This window comes from Chenopodium album, chromosome 3 (assembly GCF_948465745.1).
Source record: "Chenopodium album chromosome 3, dcCheAlbu1.1, whole genome shotgun sequence".
Taxonomy (NCBI): Eukaryota; Viridiplantae; Streptophyta; class Magnoliopsida; order Caryophyllales; family Amaranthaceae; genus Chenopodium; species Chenopodium album.
In genome coordinates this window covers 45,668,922-45,689,585 of record NC_137836.1, presented here as the reverse complement: position 1 = coordinate 45,689,585, position 20,664 = coordinate 45,668,922, and the positions used below count along the sequence as shown (strand labels likewise).

The following is a 20,664-nucleotide window of genomic DNA, read 5'->3' as shown; positions in this document are numbered from 1 at the left end:
AAGAAAAATCAGATTTTCCATACATGGAAAATTCGAAAATCCTAGCTATTATTGGAAAATTTCGGCCATAATAAAATAATTAATAAAATATTATTTTTCTTTAATTAAAATATCGGAAATATGTAAATAATCCGGTTTTTAAAATAGGATAAATGGATAATATATCTTATCCAAAAAAAAAAATGATTAATTTTCAAAATACTTTTGGCGCCAAAATTCAAATATTATTTTGGCTCCAAATAATAAATTTACTAAAATACCCTTTTTATAAAAATACTTCTTAATTAATTAATTAGAAAATACGTATGAAAATACGGGGCATTACACCCTTATAAAATGTTCATGTAGAGCATGCCACCATTTATCTCACCGATAAACAAAACTTGTATATCGAGGTACATACTTGTAAATAATAGCACTTGCACATGTAAACGCTGAATTAAATATTACGGAGTATATACTAGGAAAAGATTGAGGAATCTATCAGTAGTTATCGTTTGCAATGTAATCTACGGCCGTTAGAATCCAAATCCCTTAGAATGTATTTCATGCATTCTATAATTTTTAACTTAAGCGACTTAGAGCAACTTCAATGGTAACCTAATTTGACAATTAACTAGTCATGCCACATAAACTTTTAAGCTAAGTATCATTTTAGCTACTTTTTGCTTCAATGGCTAGCTATTAGCTTAGTATTAGTTGTTGGATAGAAATTACATGGAAAGAGCTTACTTGGTGCAATGAGCATTTTTATTTTGGCATGTTTAATTCTCAAGCAAATTAGCTTGGCAAAGCTAATTTGCTTAGCCAAGCTAATTGAGTTTTCTAGCTCCAATGGTCAAGCTAGTAGCTAGGGCACTATTGAAATTTCAAGCAAGTCCCTAGCTACAACCATTGGAGTTGCTCTTATGAGAAATTATTATGTTTTTTCAATCTTAAGTTCACCAGGAAACAATGGAATACCCAAAAAGCTCTTTTGACAAATAGTGGTTAATGAAATCCATTTAATTCACTCAGTATTGTCTCTTTTAAGTAGGGCCATGGACCAGGATGCCCAATCGTTAGCAAACCTCTTCTTTCTCGTCAGTGGCGATTCCAGAAATTGTTCGTTATGGGTTCGAAGTCACTAAACACATGTACAAATATATAGTAGTAAAATCTAATACAATAGCATAATCTACAATACAAACCAAAAAAAAAAATATACAGGTGTGCACATGTAATAAAAGAAAAAAATTTAAGAAAAATTATAATTTGAAGTCGACGATCATGGAAGTTCTTCAAACAAAAATTAAAAATTTATGGACTAAAAGTTATAAATTTTAAGAATAGATTAGAAAGAGAGGCAGGGGATGTTAGGAATGGATTCTATTAGAATGTTGTCAAACTTTAAAAGGTTAACATTGGGTTAATAGGTGATTGGGTATAAGTATTATATATGGGTACGCAAAAGGGGGAAAAAAAAATAGAAACATTAAAAAAAATAACCAAAAAATGAAGCTTGGCAGGATTTGAACTCGCGACCTGTGAGTTAGATGAACATAGCTCCTACCGTTGCACTGCTGTAACGGATAACAAATATATTTGCGTTTTATTTTATTAACTAATTCACTAGTATTATTAATTTTAAAACCTGATCAGTTTTTCTCCAAATCCAGTATGGGTTCAGCTGAACCCACTGAACCCATACTGGAATCGCCATTGTTTCTCGTGTACTTGTTTCTAACCCACCTCATATCTTTAGCGTATCATTTGTGTTGGACTTTTAGACTTGTTAACTCTTACATTTCGTGAGTCCATGAGTGTGATACGAAGTATAAATAATTAAACTAAACACTAACACAAACAAAAACACAAACTAAATCAATTCATCACATTAAATCGACCAAAGTCCATCTAAATCATCATCTCTACGACTCTACCACCACCACTCTCTATCAATCCTCGTATAACAGCAAACTATTCTATCATAAACACAAAGAAAATTGACAATGATGGGATGAAATAGGCAAGTAGCCAATTTCCAACTTATCATTCCAGGTAATTCCCAACACCAAAAAACTGTTCACTCCACCCAAAAAGGTAAAAAGACAAATACCCATTTCATAAAAGTGTTTTCTTCCCCAAAATCATCAAACCAAATTCCAATAATATATCATCATACTCCATTTAAAGCAACCCCACTTCACCACCATTACCAAGTTTACAGCCAACATTTATATTATTATTATTATTATTATTATTATTATTATTATTATTATTATTATTATTATTATTATCATAAATTTATTAAAAAAAAAATAAAAATATTATCATAAATATTAATATAAATTCTAATAAAATATAAAAATGGTGATTATTCCCTCCACTTCTTCTCTCTTTTCTTCTTGTCCGATCACTCTTTGTTAGAGTGCTACTACTCTCTTCTTGAAACCCCACAATTTTATTCTTTTCCTCTACTGATAATTCTCCCTAATAATTCCCCAATATTTAGGTTTTTTTTTTTTTCTTTTAATTTCCACAATTTCGCGAAATAAAATTCAACAACTTAATCATGGGTAACGTCGGAAGCAGCGGCCAAAACGGTGGAAATCGACGGCGTCAAAATAGCCGTCGAAACCACCCACAACCCCCACCACCGCCACCGCCACCTCAACCACCGCAACCGGAGATCACCGGTAATCGGTACGTTTTCGCAGCGGCAACACCGTTTCCTTCAACGGGCTATTACCAGTATCATCCACCGGCTCCCGGATATTATCCACCTCCACCACCACCACCACCCCTTTCTTCGGCGATGCCGATGCCGATGCCAGCACCGTATGATCACCACCATCAGGGCCACCATCATGCTAATTGGACTGCTGGGAGGTACCATTATGGACCCATGATCCCGCCGCCGGCTACGCCGTATATTGAACACCAAAAGGCAGTTACTATTAGGAATGATGTGAATTTGAAGAAGGAGAGTTTGAGGGTTGAGCGTGATTCTGAGAATCCTGGCAAATTTCTTGTTGCCTTCACTTTTGATGCTACTGTTGCTGGGAGGTATAATATTTTTTCTGGGGTTTTGTTTTAATTAATTTTTCTTCTGATTCTTGATTGGTGTTGGTGTTGGCGTTGGTTTTTATTATGATATGAATTATATTATTTATGTTTAGTTTATGTTTATGTTTTGTTATGAAATTGTGTTGATGATTATTATATGAATTATATTATGTTTAGTTTAATGTTTTGTTATGAAGATGTGTTGATGATTGTTAGTTTGTTATTATAATTTATTTTACTTGAACTTGGATGCTAGGTTATTTTGTGAATATCTTCATGATTATACTCGTTTTAGCAATATGAAGTGTATTGGTGTTCATGCTCGTGTCGGTGTGTTGAGACGTGAATTGAAGAGTAACATAAGTTATGTACTTATTATGTTTCATTTTTTGATTTGTATGCTGTTTTACCATAATTAATTAATTACTGCGTGTTCTTTGAACATTTCTAATTTTGATTTGATCTGATTTATACAGTGTTAATGCTCCCCCAGTTTTCAGTTGTGCAAAACCTTATGTAATGCATTTTTGTAGAGTGATTGTTAGTTGGTTGTCCTACTTGTAATTAGGTAAACAAATTCTCTATATGAGCTATATGGTGAAGCCTTTTGAATGTTTTTGTGAGTTGATAAGTTTGGTTGGCAACTTTAGTGATTTGTTATTCGGCATTTGCTGGTGATAATATAGGTGCGTGATCACCATGATGCGAAGGTAAATTAGAGGAAGAGATTGAAACTAGGTCTATCCATTAGCTCTAGTTAATTTATCTAGAGTGATTTGAGAAGTATGTCCTACCCTTCATTTTTTTTTTCGAAATTGAAAATTTGACCCTTAAAGCCAGTCGGAATAGAACTGCTCAGTTGAGCTTTATGGATTCTCAGCATGCACAACTATCAGATCCATTACTGTGATTAGAGGAGCAAAAATGTCATTATGTGTGTGAAGCATTCCTGTTATTTTATAGGAGGAATCCTCTTCAACTAGTAGCATTTAATCATCGTTGCTACAATTCATTTAAGCTTTTCTCTCGTATAGCCTGAATGTGCTATTAGTTTCTTTGCAGTTTGGAATTTAAAGTCTTTGTAATTGTGATATTTCTAAAATATTCGAGTGGGCTGTAAGACTTGCTTGCATCTGTAAATAAATCTGGAGTTAAAGTTATGGTGATTCATGATATTACACTACATTTTTTTTTTCCGAGAGAATAGTTTAACAATATACGAGTATTTAACAATGCATAGATGCTTCGTATTTTTCTGGAATGATAATTCCATGTTTCTGTTATCTTTTTTTTGACACAATGTGTTTCTGTTATCTTGTGTGCCTATTCCTTCAATTTTCGTATAGTGATTTGTCCAGTCTTTCTGTGCAAGTGCTCTTTTTCCTATGTAACTATTGGTTGTTATCATAGTTTTCCCTGACATAAGGTTATCATTCTATTTGTTACCGCTATTAATGTAATTGCTGTCATTATCATTCGTTTGTACGTTTTTCCTAACCTTTTTCCAAAATATAAGTTACTTACATTTAATATTTTGAGTCCCTTCTGGGACCCAAAATGTGGAAAAATTACTCTCTTGAACCTTTTAGAAGTGGCCTTTCAACAGCTTTTGGATTGTTGAATTAAGGTAGGGTTAAGGCTGGAGTACATTAAAACCTCCTTTGACCCTGTTTTTTAAGACTTGTACTGGGCAGTTGTGGCTATATTACATATACCTCTTCAGTCTTCACAGTTAGTGGAAGTCATATTGTTCATACATTTCGTAGCTTCGCTTATAAAAAAAACTGTTGTTCTGCTTGCAGCATATTGATTTGCACACTCTATCGGTCAATCCTCACCCTTTTCAAGATTGACCAGAAAAACTCTTCAGCTTTGTTGTTGAAGCTCATTAACTAATGTAGTCACTCTAAGCTAAGGCCAGCTGCTTCTCTTATTTATGAGCTATGGTGTCCGAGGTTTTCCCAAAATTTCCTGTATAGGAGATTCCAAATAATTGGGCTAATTTGTGGTAGTGCTTTTCTCAGTTACTTTGTTTGGACACCTTGGCCTCTCTTTGTACTTTGTTCTGACATTTTAAAAAAAAAAGTTCCACCCCCCCCCCCTCCCCAAAAAAAAAAAAAAAAAAAAAAAAAAAACCTAAGTTTTTTATATTTCAGTAGTCTGTTTGATAGTAGGTAGGCTCAAGACGAGTTTTATCTATTGTACGCTAAAATTTTATGGGGGCATTTGGTTTGGAAAATGGAAACAGAGTGGAAAGGAAACAAATATGAAGAGGGGGGGGGGGGGAAATCATTTAACTATTATCTTTTCACTTGTTTGGTTTAATCATAGAAAGAGTATTTGTTAAAAGGAGGGTAAGGGTATTTGTTACCCCAAGTTTTTGAGAGGTAACAAATGAGGGGTAACTATTACCCTGAGGTAATGGTAGTTGTTACCATGCCTTCTAACCAAACACACGCTAATGGTATCGATTTAATTGAATCCGTTTCCAATCTAAAAAATACCCTAATTAAACGCCCCCTAAATATAAACATCTCACATCTGCAATATCCCCATGAAAAGCCCAGTAAATAATGTAGAACAGAGTGCAAAAGGCTAAAGAATTAATACTTTGTATATTATATATTGGAAGGCCCTTATATTAAGACCAAATGAACAGTGTGTACTTGTTATACCCTCTATTAAAAGCTGCTGAGAGAGAAGCGGGGCGAGGTGGGGCTGTTGGGTATCTTATTTTATTTATTAACTTTTTCTTTGAGAGGTAAACTTATAATGTTGCAATTTCTTGATTGGTGTCTTGGTGATATAAATGGAGAAATTTGAATAAGACATACTAACATGGTCCAGGCAATGGCCTGAGAAAAGTAGTTCATTTTTATTACTTTTGTATTAGTGATGTCATCTGTATAATGGTTGGGCTTAAAATTCCATGTATGAGAGTTGCAAGGAATTTGACTGACTTTTAAGGCATTGTGTGCTTTGGGCTGGGATGGAATGGTCCCAGAAATTTAATCTAGATGCCACTTTATTACCTCCTTTGTGACAGTTTTGATGGTATTGTGATGGGTAATTAATGATGAAGGCAGAATAGATTTGTCATTTCAGAAGAGAATTTGACTAACCACTATGAAATCTTAGATTTTACTAATAGTTCCTTTAAGGTTGCAAGTTTATTTAGATATGTTTTGATTTTTCTGCTTGATGTGCTCTCGTTAAAGAATGGTGTTACCAGACAAATAAATTCTGCTCTGAAAACCTGTTACAGATTTTCCATTAACATAAAAACTCTTAATGTGCATATCTTTTCCTCTAGAAATAGGCAACATTATTTCTTCCTGTATTCTGTCAATTAAAACAGGCACCACATTCTTAATAGTCTCCAAAAAGCTTTAAGAGTAGAAGTGTACTATATCTAAAATTAGTATTTCTAGTTAAACCTGCCCTTATTCTACTCTTCTGTGTACCGTCTTTGCTTTAGTTGATGATTTTAGTCATGGTGGAAACTCAAATAATTAAGGTGGAACAGAAATTTGACCGTCACATATCATTATTCTTTAATCTGCTCCTCAAGGATTTTAGCCTTTATGAACTGACAATGTTCCCTTTTTGTGGTTTCTGGAAACAGCATAACTATAATATTCTTTGCAAAGGAAGGTGAAAATTGCAGGCTGACACCAACGAAAGAAAGCATTCTCCCTCCAGTGATTGTACACTTTGAGCAAGGCTTAGGCCAAAACTTCATACAGCCTTCTGGAACTGGGATTGCCTTTTCTATGTTTGAGGAGGCTGAATTACTCCAGGATGTAGATGTATATCCTTTAGCGATAAAGGCGGATGCATGCCCAGCTAATCTAACAGATGCTGATGGAGAGCCTGTTCCTGGCAGCACAAACTCTCAGATAACTCAAGCAGTATTTGATAAAGACAAAGGGGAATATAAAGTGAAGGTGCTTAAGCAGATTCTGTGGGTTAATGGGATGAGGTACGAGCTACAAGAAATTTATGGAATAGGGAACTCGGTTGAAAGTGATTTTAATGGAAATGACCCTGGAAAAGAATGTGTTATCTGCTTATCAGAGCCTAGAGATACAACAGTTCTCCCATGCCGGCACATGGTAAATGTCTTTTCTTTCTAGTTAGTTATTAGTACCTTAGCTACACAAGACCATTGCAATGAATTTCTATTTTTTAAGGCATGCCTGCCTCAGACAGCCCGGTGGCAATCACACAATACCCTCACAAGCTTATCTTTTTTCGCATGAACTTGGTGTGGGATATTCTTGTTTTGGGTACTGGATTGAGCCAGGGATGTCAATATGCCGTGTGCTTGCCTTCAAATACCACAATTGATCGCAGATAAATTATAGTACTTTTATTTGTCGGCCTTTGGGTACTGAAGTTTGCACCGTTTTCCTTTTGCAGTGTATGTGTAGTGGATGCGCAAAAGTTTTGAGGTTTCAGACTAACCGTTGCCCCATATGCCGGCAACCAGTTGAGAGGCTTCTGGAGATCAAAGTCAATAATGGGAATGAAGAAGAAAGCAACTGAGTTGCTCAATGGTTATTGGCTTCTTCAGATTGGTTGCTGCCAAAATTTCCCTTTTTTTTAAAAAATTTTATTATTACGATTTCTATATATTTTAGTTGTAGAGCTCTTATTTGCTCTATTATCCTGAAAAAAAAAGTGATGTCACAAAAGTCCTTGTATAAAGGAATGAACAAGAATTTGACACTAAAAATATTTCCACACATAAGTTGATGGGGTTAATTGTAAGTAATATAGTAAAGTTTGAATAACATATTGGTGATTACTATATTTATCTTGTTAACTTGATTCCTTTGATGAAATGTTCAAACTTGTCCAGTGGGTTGAACTTACTTTTACTAGCCTTACTAATGTGGCTCGAACTTTTCTAATGTGACCTGACTTTGTCTAATTAAAAATTTGTTTAAGCAAGTTAATTAGTACTCCGTTTATATAGCGTCTCAAAAGACTGCTTGGGCGCTAAATGGCCATCCCACATCAACCTGCAACAGCACAAACAATGGAATGCACCTCATACATCAACATCTCAATCATTTATAGACTGCAGATACACATTACGTCATTACATAATGATGGTCAACACAATGGTTAAACTAAATCATACAAAGTTTACCACACATCGCCTCAATATACTAAGAGTTCGGAGGCATTTTATTAAATGCTGAAATAAGAACACGAGCTTACTGGAACTTTTGATAATTTAACAGCCCCACCATTGATGGGGCAAAACACGAGCTACTGAAACTTTTGATAATTTAGTTACCCCACCATTGATGGGCAAACACACCAATGCTCCTCAGGCTCTTAAAGAGATTGGTGTGGCTTTCACCAATACCAGCACCATTGTCATAATCTGCATTGGAGAACTGCAGAAACAGTTCGTCAACATAGCAAATGATGCCACTTTCAAACAGTTCGGATAGAAATTTCATTTCAGCCTTTCCCATATTCATCTTCAAGACCACGAAATCAGCAAGTTCTACAGTTTCCTTGAACCAAACAAGGAAATCGAAATCTTCATCATCTACGAGTGGCTCACCATCATTCAAAGAGTTCGATTTATCTTTGATAACACTTCCACCCAACGCTGGGTGATAGATGAAGGTAACACCGGGGCATTTCACATGGGAAGACATAACCAAGGCATCATGATCGACAATGTAAACACTAAAAGCTTTTGAATCGATAGGGTATGATGGCAAGAACCAATTGCTATTGCTAAAATTCGCAGCTTCCTTTGCACCCATATCGACATAAACCATTTTACCCTTCGGGGGTACACCGACCAAGTTAGGTAGATACTCAATTCTCTTATCATCTGCCTTGGGCTTCTTGTCAATTACAGGTTCTATTTTGTTCATGAGAGGTTTGTTGCGCTTGATAGAAGGACAGTTTGTTGGCAGGTGATACTGCTCAAAAGAACCTAACTTGTTACCTCTCTTCTTAAAAGCAACCAATGTAAAGCTGCCCAAGCTCACAACATCAATCACACTGGATCTTTTGAGAAACGACGACACTGTAGTTGCTGACCTAATCAAACTATCGTGATTGGAACCATCACTATCCACTGTAATAGCAGCAATCCCACCGGATTTGAGAATGCGTTCAACTTCGCTCACAAGGACAGCAGGAACAGAGACCTTACTAAGGTCATTCGCAATGACAAAATCAAATGAATTGTCATCGAAATCAAGCTCACAAACAACTTGCTTTTGCTTAAGCATGAAAAAAGGGTGCCTCCGAATCTCCTCAACATTCAAAAACCCGATTTCACGCAATGCAGAGACAGCCGATGCTGTCCCCTGCCCAATACAAAGAGCTTTTGATCCATAATTCAGCAAATTCTTACCCATAAGCTCCCTTACCACATCAATAGTCAAATTTACATTATTTTGACACATTTCAGATCTCAGATGTGGCAATGCGAATGGAGCAATGGGTTTAAATACCCGGCCGACAATCGAATTCAGGCCGAAATAACCCAATTCAGTGCTACATCCATCAGTGTTCAAATACATGGGTTTTGCAGGATCAAAATCAATCACAAGTTGCAAAAGGGGCAACATGGAAATGACAAGAGCAAACATTAAAGTTCGGATCGCCAATCGTCTGGCTAATGACCCATGAAGTGCTTGCCATTTCACAGCCTTCAAACCCCCGAAATTATGCACCCCACCCATATTTATCATCGATTTCAACAATTCGAAGCACAAAATGGGGGAAAATTACAGCAGTTTTTTAGCAATTAAGCCTGACCCACAACTTAATGGGATCTGGGTACTAGACAAGATCAGAATCAAACTCTAATTCTTCGCAAATTCAGTGAAAATAATCAATAGAAATGCCAAAAGACGGTAAAATTGATGAAATTTAACGAGTACAAAACCTGGAGGAAGTGTGATTTCCACCCACGAGGAGACCCATTGATTTTTGGTACCCTAACCAAACCCTCCTTGGAATTCTTCTAGACATTGGTTCAAACCAAGCAAAATCCATCTTTGTTACTCAAAATTAAATTACCCCATTATTTTTTTGCAAGAAAAACTACATAATTTGTGTGTGTTTTTTTTGGCAATTAGATCTGGAAAAAAAAAGTGGAAGTTGCAGTGTAAGTGTGGGTTTTTGGGAAGAAGAGTGAATGTGAAGTGAGAGAGTGAGAAACAATGAATCTGGTGGTTGCTTACAATAATGTAAAAGGAGGCAATTTTTTTGACATCATTTGGGGTGGGCTATATTTTGGACGAAGGTTCCATGTGTGTGAACTGATTATTAATCAGTTATCGTCAATCAATGCGTGTCAGTAATCAGTATGTGTCAATTTCAAGTACGTACTTTGCCGATTTGGCATGATTGTATGCATGATGGATTGATGGCATCTAAAGTTGCGGATGGGTGAATGGGTCGGCTGGTAAAATGGCTCAACCCGACATACAAGCCCAACTTCGCAGGAAACACATGTTGGTGAGTATTGGATTGTAAATGGACATCATTTTAAAATATTCACATGACCATATGAGTAAAAGTTTTAAAATCATACCCGATCCGACCCGATTTGAAACTAAGTCGAAAAATATTCGATTTAAATTTCAACACACATGAACTCAATATAATTTTGGTGAGTATTGGATTGTAAATGGACATCATTTTAAAATATTCACATAATCATATGAGTAAAGGTTTTAAAACCATACCCGATCCGACCCGATTTGAAACTAAGTCGAAAAATATTCGATTTAAATTTCAACACGCATGGACTCAATATAATTTTGGTGAGTATTGGATTGTAAATGGACATCATTTTAAAATATTCACATGACCATATGAGTAAAGGTTTTAAAATCATACCCGATCCGACCCGATTTGAAACTGAGTCGAAAAATATTCGATTTAAATTCCAACACGCATGGACTCAATATAATTTAACATGATTTAACTTTAAAAATTAACCCGACCCGACCTCACCGAATCCGATTCGTTCATCCGAATTGACACTCTTACTCGAGTCAATATGTGTGTTGGCTCACATATTTTTGGCTTGTTTACAAAACAATTTTGTCTTTATTGCATGGATTGGATTTTTATTAGATTACATGTGCATAATTTATGTACGTTTATTTCCTCATCCACTTTTCCCCTAACTTCTAAAAATTAGTGAAGATTTGATATAATATTATGGTTGTATGTATTATTTTGGAGGATGAGTTATTTCTCAAAGAAAGCATATCAAGAATGTTGGACTACACAATTCAAGTCAGCAGTAAAGTTAGCTAGGGGCAGCAGCATAGGAGGAATTTTAAAGGGAGGAAAGTTAGGCATTTGTAAATGCATAACATTGATTAAATTATTATTAAAACACATGATAGAGAGAGAAAAGAGGAGAAAGATAGGAAGAGAGAGGTCTGTAGGTGGACCCCACCTATTTTTTGGTCTGATTGTATCACGTGATGGGAGACCACATGTTGATTGTTCCACTGAAAGTTTATATGGTACCATTGAATCCTCAGTGGTACTATTTATGCATAAATTTTATACAACTGAATGCATATATAATATCATTATGTGCATATATAGTATCACTGTATATTCAGTAGTACCATTTGATCATCCAATGATACCAAAATATGCATTCGTTTGTACATATATATAATTACATAAATACTCCTTGTTATGCATCTGTAAATGCCTAACTTTCCTCCATTTCTAGTTCCTCGCAGCATAGTCAGCAAGTTCCAGCTCAGCAAATTAGTTTGTTAGAAAGTTGTTAGAGGTTGTTAGAATTCTATAACTAACTATTGTATAAATACCAAACTCATGTTATTTGTATAAATACCAAACTCATCAATTCAATAATAATAATTATAGACACCTAAAAATGTCTCCCCGAAACCAAACTTGATAATGAACAACCTTTCACCGCCATTATTGGTCGAGTTGAGTATTTAACCTTTGGTGTGCTTAATCCATGTTTCCATTAAATACATTTCATAAACCAATCCAATTCATAGCTCATTTCCCTAAACCATAACTTACTTTCCACTTTTCGTGTCCACATTACAAAACCGAGAGAAAATGATTTTTTTGCCCTATAATTCTGATCCATTTATTATTTATTTGGATAGGCCTTGAAATAAGCTTTCCAACAATATATCATAAGTCCAATTCCGATTTAAAAGGAAGAAGATATGAGGAAAATACTAAACGCGGCCCAAAACCGACACCCTTTCACTTAAATGGACATATCTTAAAATCTACAAATTATTTTGATCTGATTCCATTTGGGTTGGAAATTATACTTGATAAGCTTTCCAATGATATATTATATGCCTTATTTTGAGTTACGGATCAAAAGTTATAGTAGTTTTAAAAACTTGTAAAAAACTGGAATTACTGCGCAGCAGCTAAAATGTCGCGATGAGCCAAATGCTGCCGTGGCACAGTGCATATTGCCGTGACACGGTACTCTTCACCGTGTCACGGTGCTTTTTCTTGTATTTTCCGCATTTCCTCACGCAATTCGAATAAAAAAGTACACCGTGACACGCGCCACATGCCGCACCACGGTGGACTTTGCCGCGTCACCGCATTTTCTGTCGTGTCACGGTACATGTGCTGTGTCATGGAATTTTCGCGTGTTTTCTCCGCGTAAAACCTGCATACGTTTTATCTTTTTAGGGCAGTAATTTTGCCGCGTCGCGGTAGACTTTGCCGTGTCGCAGCAATTTCTGCCGTGTCACGGTGCCGCAAAACTAGGGTTTTATCTTTTTAGAGTTTCGTGTGTTCCCTCTACTCATTTTCCCTATAAATACCCCCCTCCTTTTTACAGTTCGGGGCACCAGATCATTCTCTCTTCCTCTCTTCTACACAAAAAAAATAAAAAAAAACATTCTCCTCTTTCTCTCTCTCTCATACTCTAAGCCTTAAACTTATATTCCTATCTACATTATTCCTTCCTTAAGCACTCCAAGGAGTCCATACTTAAACCGAGGTTCCGTCTGAAACCAAGACGTGAAAGGTATAATTGATCGAGGGTTTAGACCAAATCAACTCTACTTTTTATTTAATTTAATTGTTTTAATTTGATTTAGATTTTTATTGAAGTTACTAACAATTTATTTATGATGTAGCAATTTAAAGGAGTGCGCGAAATGTGAGTAATTAATTAATTTAATTACTTATTTTATTCTTGTTGCTAGTATCATGATTAGGTTTATTATGATTTGATTTGACTAAAAATTTATTCTTGAATTGCTTCCAATATTAATGTTTATTCTATTATTTTTTATTGATCACCATATTGCATGTTTAAAGGGAATATGTAATTGAAAATCACGCCTAATAAGATAATTTGGACAACCGATTTAAGTTCCTTTTTAATCTTGTTATTAATTCAAGTGATCACAATATTTTAAAATTATGTGTTGCATTAGTATTCAACCAATTTAGCCTAATAATAGTTTGGAGCGAATTGAATATTTTGTTTGCATGCCTTTGAGATCGCAGGGAATACTTTTCACTATAAGAATTGAGTAGAGGCCAATACGGGTGAATGTGAGTCCATGACTCACTTCGTACCATCATCCCCGATCCTCCTTTCGTGGTTCTGAACCATATGGAGTTAGTAATCTCATGGATAATGAATGAGGTGTAACCTTCACGGGTCAATCGTTGTTGCATTTCATTGTCCCTTTATCGTTGTTGCCTTTTATGATCCGTGAACGGTTTACAAGTTCCTTAAAAACTTGTTGGTGGCTCCCTACTTTATTTGCCCCTTATCGTATACATCAATTCCCACTTCCTATGAGTGACAAGCATATTCACAACATGCTTTATGTAGGCGCACTTTGAACGACGCCTACAATAATCTTTTATCTTCTTCTACAAGTTTCTCTTCATTTTTTCTCTCTATTTTCTAGAGAATTCTTCCATAATGAAGTTCAACTAATGAACTTCAACATGGTATCGGAGTTAAATTTTGCTCAAATTTGATTCAAATTTCGCTTTATCTTTCTCTTTTTGAGTTCGATTAACAAATTTTTCATCATTTTATCTTGTGTTTGATCATTTTTTGGAGTAATGGCACCTCGAAATTCTGCAAGTCATTTAACAAGTTCTGATGTAAATGCAAAATTTGATCTATCACAGAATCCAAATTCTGTATACTTCTTGAGTAATTCTGATTTTACAGCAACAAAATTGGCGAATGTTGTGTTTGATGGAACGAGTTTCAATGATTGGAAACGATCCATGGCAATTGCTTTATCAGTAAGGAACTGATCCGTGCCATTTATGGCACCTTTAGGCTATGTTTTCTTTATATTTCTATGCTCGTTTTTAGTTGTTTATGTCGTGTTTTTAGAGAATAATGCTCGATTTGCGTGTTTTTGTGTTAGTTTAGAGAAATGCGTGCTTTTAATGGTTTTCTTATCATTTTATTCATTTCTCGGCTATTTCTCTTGCTTCTCCGTTTCTTTGTCTTGTTTTGTAGGTACGTCGAGTTCCCGCGGATTTAATAATCAAGGAGGGAGCTCAAGTTCATTCAAGGAAGTTAATGGAGCCAAGTTAGGGAAGCCAAGCACGCAATTCAAGCCAGTCCAAGAAACAAAGGAAAATGAAGGCTTGCAAAGTATCAAAAAGGACCTTTGTGCATTGTTTCAGCCATATCTCGAGTTCTACAGATCGGATTGAGGTGATTAAAGTTGGGTTAGAAACTAGACTTGAAGAGCTATCCAATGATAGGTTTCACGCCTTCATACAATTCCTAGATTATGAGTTACAGCCTTCCAAAGTTGGCCCTGCAAATCTGCCGCGGGCTGTCCGCGGGCGCGGGCTACAGGTTCCGCGGGCGCGGGGCTGCCGCAACCTATTTCTGCCCATTTTCGACCAGGAACTTGGAGAGGGCTGGCCGCGGGCACCCCGCGGGCGCGGTTGATTTCTCCGCGGGCGCGACTTTCTGGGTTTTACTCGCGATTTCTTTTATTTCCTCCTTTTGTATATATAGTGTACGACCTTCTTTATTCTTCATTCATGAAATAATTTAGTTTAGGATAGTTTCTCTCTCCTATAAGGAGGATTAACTTAGATTAGGAGTTCCTCTCTCTAGATTAGGAGTAGTTTTAGAGAGATAAAGTGAAGGATTTCAATGGTGATTGAGAGATTGAAGATACAAGGGTGACAATTGTGTTCAAGATTTTCTCTATTATCAATGAGCATTCTTAACTCTATCTCACCTTATTTCTTTGTTTAATTTCATGTTTGTTTGGTTTAATTTTTATGTTTGGTGCTTGATTAGTGTAATTGTTCTTGATATTTTGTTGATTCTTGATTTCCATAGTTGTTAGTTGATATATGATGATTCTTGAATAGTTGTTTGGCTAGGAATTGGGTGAAACTTGTATGATTGATTAATTGTGATTAATTTGGGAATTGTGTTGATAGATTGTTGAGATTAAAGTGATTAGTGAAGGTTTGCATGTGTGTAATTCAATTAGGCCTTGAGAATTATGCTAGATTACATTGTAATTGCTAATGACATAAACAATTGATTTAGATTGGTTTTGATTGTGATTCTCTTAGTTTGTTATTCATAGTGAACCCTAGATTAACAATTAGGAGATAGCTCTTTGATTCCAATTGATGGCTCTTATCATTAGTCTTCACAACCTTTGATTGGCATGCTCTTCCCAAGTTGTTGCAATTGACATGATTACTTGTTAATCCCCGTTCCTAGTGTTTTATTTCTTTGGTTACCTGTTTTGTTAGTTGTTAGTATTCTCCTTTTACCTTTGATTTCGATCTAATTTAGGCGCATAATTGAAAGTGCATGAACATTACCGTTCCTTTGGGTTCGACCATTGACTTTTCTCTAGCTATACTCGTATTTAGGTTTGTTAAGAGTTTATAAATTTAGTTTGACCGAGGGAAGATTAGATAACGACCTAGTTTTCCTCTCGTCAAAATGGCGCCGTTGCCGGGGAGCGGTGTCTATGTTTGAGTATTTTTGATTGCTTGAGTCTAGGTCTTTGTATATACCTTTCTTTTATTTGATTTTTGTTTGTTTTGTATAAAAATGGCAAGTCTCTCATTTCCTCAATATGATAATGAGCCTTTTTGTGAATATTTCAATAGACTTGAGGGATTTTTGGACTATAATTGTTGTAGTCTTTTAGAGGCTTGTGAGATTTGTTATTTTGGTTTGAATGAGCAAACTAGGGATGAAATTGAATGCATGCATAATGGTGAATTTAGAGCATTGTGAATTGATGATGCTTGGGATTTTTATGTTTGGTTTGCTTAGGATGTTTATAATAGGGGTAGTCATGATTCTAATGTTGATGTGCAATGTGTTGATTCTTCTAATGTTAGCATGAATTCCCAAGATTTGTCACATGAGCCCTTAAGTGAACCTAGAACACAAGATTTCAACTTTATTTCTCCTTTTGTTCATGATGATGAAGTGCAAGCTCAAGTTGATGCTAATGGTGTGTTTCAATATTCTTCATTATTTACCATGCCTTCTTGTGATGTAGTTCATTCCCTTAATAACGAATCTCATATGCTTGATTGTGCCCCCACTCCCCAATGTGATGTATATGCTCATGATCTTAATGTTGATTCTTCCAATCTTGGTTGTACTTCTTCTTCTCTTGTTGAGCCTCAACCTTCTACATCTTTTGAATCTCGTGTTGATATATTTGAGTTTCAAATTAGGTGCATTGAGATTGATAATGAGCATGGGCCTAGTAAGTAGATGATTCTTAATTCTATGAGAGGTCAATTAGAGATAATGAAAAAGAATGAGGAGCGTATTGAGGAGGAAAAGAGAAGAGGAGAAGAGTTAGAAAGTCAGTTGTCATCCTTGATGCTTGTTTGTGAAAAATCCCAATCCAATGTGTGTGTTGAGGATGATGATGATGATTTTGAGAAACCAAGAGAGGGTGAGGACCCCTTTAGCGAGCATTTTAGTGATGGCGAAGGAGTTGAAAACCAAGAGAGTGTTGAATTTGATTATCCTAACCCTCATTCCCATCTTGATGAGTCTCTTGTGCATGATTGCGATTCTTCTATCCATGAGTATCTAGACTCGTTTGAGGTTATGTCCAATGCGTTCTTTGAGAGTCAAAAGAAAACCCATAGCCTTTTAAATGAGTTCATTGAGGATGCTTCATGGGAGAGAGATGAGTTTGAAATGAATTTGCATCCATTCATGCATGGTTTTGAGACCTTGGGCTTTAAAGTTGTTGAGGGAGTTATTGTTCATAGTTGTGATGGAGGGGATTATGTTGTTCCTCTTGGAGGTTGGATGTTTAAGGGAGATGGATATCATGAGTGTTCTTCTTTTGAAGACTCTATGTTTGATTTCCATGCTCTTATTGGTCATTTGAGGCATGGTGGTGAGAAAAAGTTCATTTGTGAGACCATAGCCCCTTTTCTCTTTTCTCATACGCCTTTTTCAAGAAGATTCAACCATATCCCTTACACTCCTATTTCCCTCCCTTCTTTTGTCAATGAGTCTATTGGGGACCCTCTTGTCTATGATGATTAGTATGAAGCTCATTTTTCCCCGATTGAGGAAAAGGGTTATGTTGCCACCCAAAAATATTTTGAAGAGAGTTTGCCTTCTTCTTCTTCTTTTTCTTTTCTTCATATTTTGTTGAATTTTCTTTTGATTCTTTCTCTTCCTTTACTTGGCATCTCTCTCCTCATTTGCGTGCACTATCCTTGTTGCACATACTCTTCCCGTCATTTTCCTACCTTTTCTCCTATGAAATGTGTAGTAGTGCATTTGACAAGCTCTTGCGTGCGTTGAATTATTATTTTCTAGAGCGGTCAAGCTTGGACCCTAAGCAAGCCTTTCTCGGGAAGTAACCCGTTGATATGTCCATTTTATATAGTGTTTTATCCCCTTCCCTTGGTCGTTATTAGTAGTGTTTTTGGCTCTTTCGGGCCACTTTTATTACTAATTTGTGTGTTCTAGTGTTTTCGTAGTTTTAGTTGTATTTTACAGGAAATTGCACTCTTGGAGCATTTTCCCGGGCTTTATTGGATCGACTACGGAAGCTAGAAGGACACAACCACTTTTTGAGCCCAAGACCGGTGAGAGCCGGTGATTAAGGGCTCGGTAATCGGGATACCGAGGTATATGGACCGAGTGATCAAGACCCTAAGTGGATATCCGGATTGGGCCGAAGAAATAAGCTCAATCGAAGCTCCGAGCCTCGAGGTGAAGCAAGGGCCCGATCGAGCTAGGTGAAGCAAGGGCCCGATCGGGAAGCTTAGCTCGATCGGGCAAGGCGCGCAAGAGTGTGCTGGTGCGTGGCCAAAGGCGCGCCCGATCGGGTGAGCTATCGGGCAAGGCGCGCAAGAGTGTGCTGGTGCGTGGCCAAAGGCGCGCCCGATCGGGTGAGCTGCTAGCTCGATCGGGCGCGTGTTTCTGGAAGAACTCTTTTGTCGAGCAATTAGTTTCTAATTAGGAAGTTGTTTTAGTTTTGTTTAAGTACGGTTTTAGAGGGATTAATTTGACTTACCTTCTTTCTTAGATTTTCTCTCTCTCTTAAACTCTCTCTAAACTTTTGTTCTTAATTCTACTCTTAATTCCAGATTTATTTCGGTAACGATTTCTCTTCCCTTAATCTTAGTTATTTATTCTATTCCTTTAATCATGTCTTATTTTATTGCTTTGATTTGTTTAGTTTCTATTATGTGTGAGTAGTTTAATTTCTAGGGTTTATGGGAATCTAATAAATAATATGAAGGAGTAAATTAATGTTGTTGTTTATCAATGCTAGATTAATTTCCTATTGATTGATTTAATGCTCTGTGACTAGATTAGGCCTATCTTTTATGCATGAGTTTGACAATATTGATTCAAAAATCGAGAGATGAGAATTAATGTTTAGGTCTAGTTTCAATAGGCAAGTTAATTTATAAATGGTTAAGTCAAGATTCGAGAGATGAGATTTAATACCGGTAAATTAATTGTGTGATTGTAATACGTAGCAAGAGCCCTTTACAATCTGGTTAATTGATGCATTGATGATTGACTATTATTGATTATTGGTATTGCATGATAATTTCTTATTGAATTGTTTTAACGTTTTACAATTGCGGCTTGTAAAAGTATAGCAATATTAAATTAATGAATCGAGCAGATGTTAATTTGATATTAAAGGCTATTTTCAATAAGAACTTAGATCTAGTAAATTACGAGAGCCTGTTAGATCTATGTTGATTAATAAATTGCGAGAGCCTGTTAATCATGTTATTTATGCAATGCCAATGATTGATTACTATGTTTTACCCTGGAGTATTATTTATTGGTGAACCTATGCCCTAGATCCTTTCATATATTGTTTTCTTCCTATTCTCAACCTTAGTAGTTTAGTTTCTTACTTAATTATAAATATTGGTTACTTAAATAATTTAGATTATAATAATTAATTAGGAATAAAAAGACTTGTTTCCCTGTGGAGATCGACTCTACTTCCCTATCTACTTTAGTTAGAGGACTTAGGAATTATTTTTTATTAGGGGATACGACTTTACCCTGTCAAAATTTGGCGCCGTTGCCGGGGAGACGGTTTTATTTTTATTTCTGATTGTTTTTGTGGTCTAGATTATTTCTCTTTTGTCTCAGAGAGCGTCAGTTCTCTGAGACAAATCTCATAATTTCTTCTAGTTTTTGTTTAGGCCCAGGTGTTCCAGATCAGGTTACATCCTATTCGATCCTGAGATCGAACGTTCCTTCCATAGACAGAAAAACTTCTACAAGCAAATCCTGGCGGATTCTGGTGATAATAACAATAATCACCGCGATCCTCCAACTGATTCTAGCGATTTAGAGGCATCATCAGACGCAGAATCAGAGATGACGGCTCCAAAGAAGCTTAGTGATTATTCACAACCAAAGCTTACGGATTTTCCACATCTCACCCCTACTCCAGCTCTTGATAAGGTTCAATTTGAAATTAAACCTCAATTTATAACGATGATAGAGAGGAAGCAATTCAGTGGAGCAAAGGGTGAAGACCCGAATCTTCACATTGCCGACTATTGTCAATATTGCAACACCATCAGACAAGCCGGGGTCACTCAAGACCAAATCAGGGAGCTTCTCTTTCCTTTCTCTTTAACTGGAAAAGCTAAATTGTGGTTTAATGGCTTAAATAGAACTACACTTGGTATAACTGACTGGGAAACTCTTGTTTTGAATTTCTATAACAAGTATTATCCTGCAGAGAGAACAGCAGTACTGCGGAGTGCGATTCAGAACTTTGCCCAAGAAGCCGATGAGTCTTTATATGAGGCTTGGGAGAGGTTCAAGGACCTACAAAGAGAATGCCCTCACCATAATTTAGCACAATGGCAGTTAATCCAAGCCTTTTATAACGGCATTGGAAATTCCTCTAGAATAATTTTAGACTCTGCAGCTAGTGGGAGATTTATGAATCTTAATGTTGATGATGCAGGTCAGGTTATTGAAGATATGGCGATACATAATTCCCAATATGGGAATCCCAGAGGATTTGCTAACAAGGGGAAGCATAGTGTCGACTCTGTATCCTTTTTGCAAGC

General features: G+C 36.2%; 2 protein-coding genes and 1 non-coding gene across 3 annotated transcripts; 1 reads left to right on the top strand and 2 right to left on the bottom strand.

Annotated features, from left to right (window-relative positions):
• Nucleotides 1-2,149: 2,149 nt before the first annotated feature.
• LOC145623969 (putative E3 ubiquitin-protein ligase LUL2) lies at nucleotides 2,150-7,863 on the top strand. Its single transcript, XM_081676888.1, has 3 exons — nucleotides 2,150-3,048; nucleotides 6,674-7,163; nucleotides 7,471-7,863. Exons 1-3 carry the CDS (start codon nucleotides 2,555-2,557, stop codon nucleotides 7,594-7,596), a joined length of 1,110 nt encoding a protein of 369 aa, XP_081533014.1. The 5' UTR covers nucleotides 2,150-2,554; the 3' UTR covers nucleotides 7,597-7,863.
• A 244-nt stretch (nucleotides 7,864-8,107) lies between these two features.
• LOC145613706 (uncharacterized) lies at nucleotides 8,108-10,313 on the bottom strand. The gene has a single exon (XM_081668784.1). The coding sequence runs from the start codon at nucleotides 9,780-9,782 to the stop codon at nucleotides 8,349-8,351; it is 1,434 nt and encodes a 477-aa protein (XP_081524910.1). The 5' UTR covers nucleotides 9,783-10,313; the 3' UTR covers nucleotides 8,108-8,348.
• Nucleotides 10,314-20,338: 10,025 nt separating this feature from the next.
• On the bottom strand, nucleotides 20,339-20,445 carry LOC145625927 (small nucleolar RNA R71). The gene has a single exon (XR_014110819.1). It is a non-coding gene; the product is annotated as a small nucleolar RNA R71 (small nucleolar RNA).
• Between the last annotated feature and the right edge of the window lie 219 nt (nucleotides 20,446-20,664).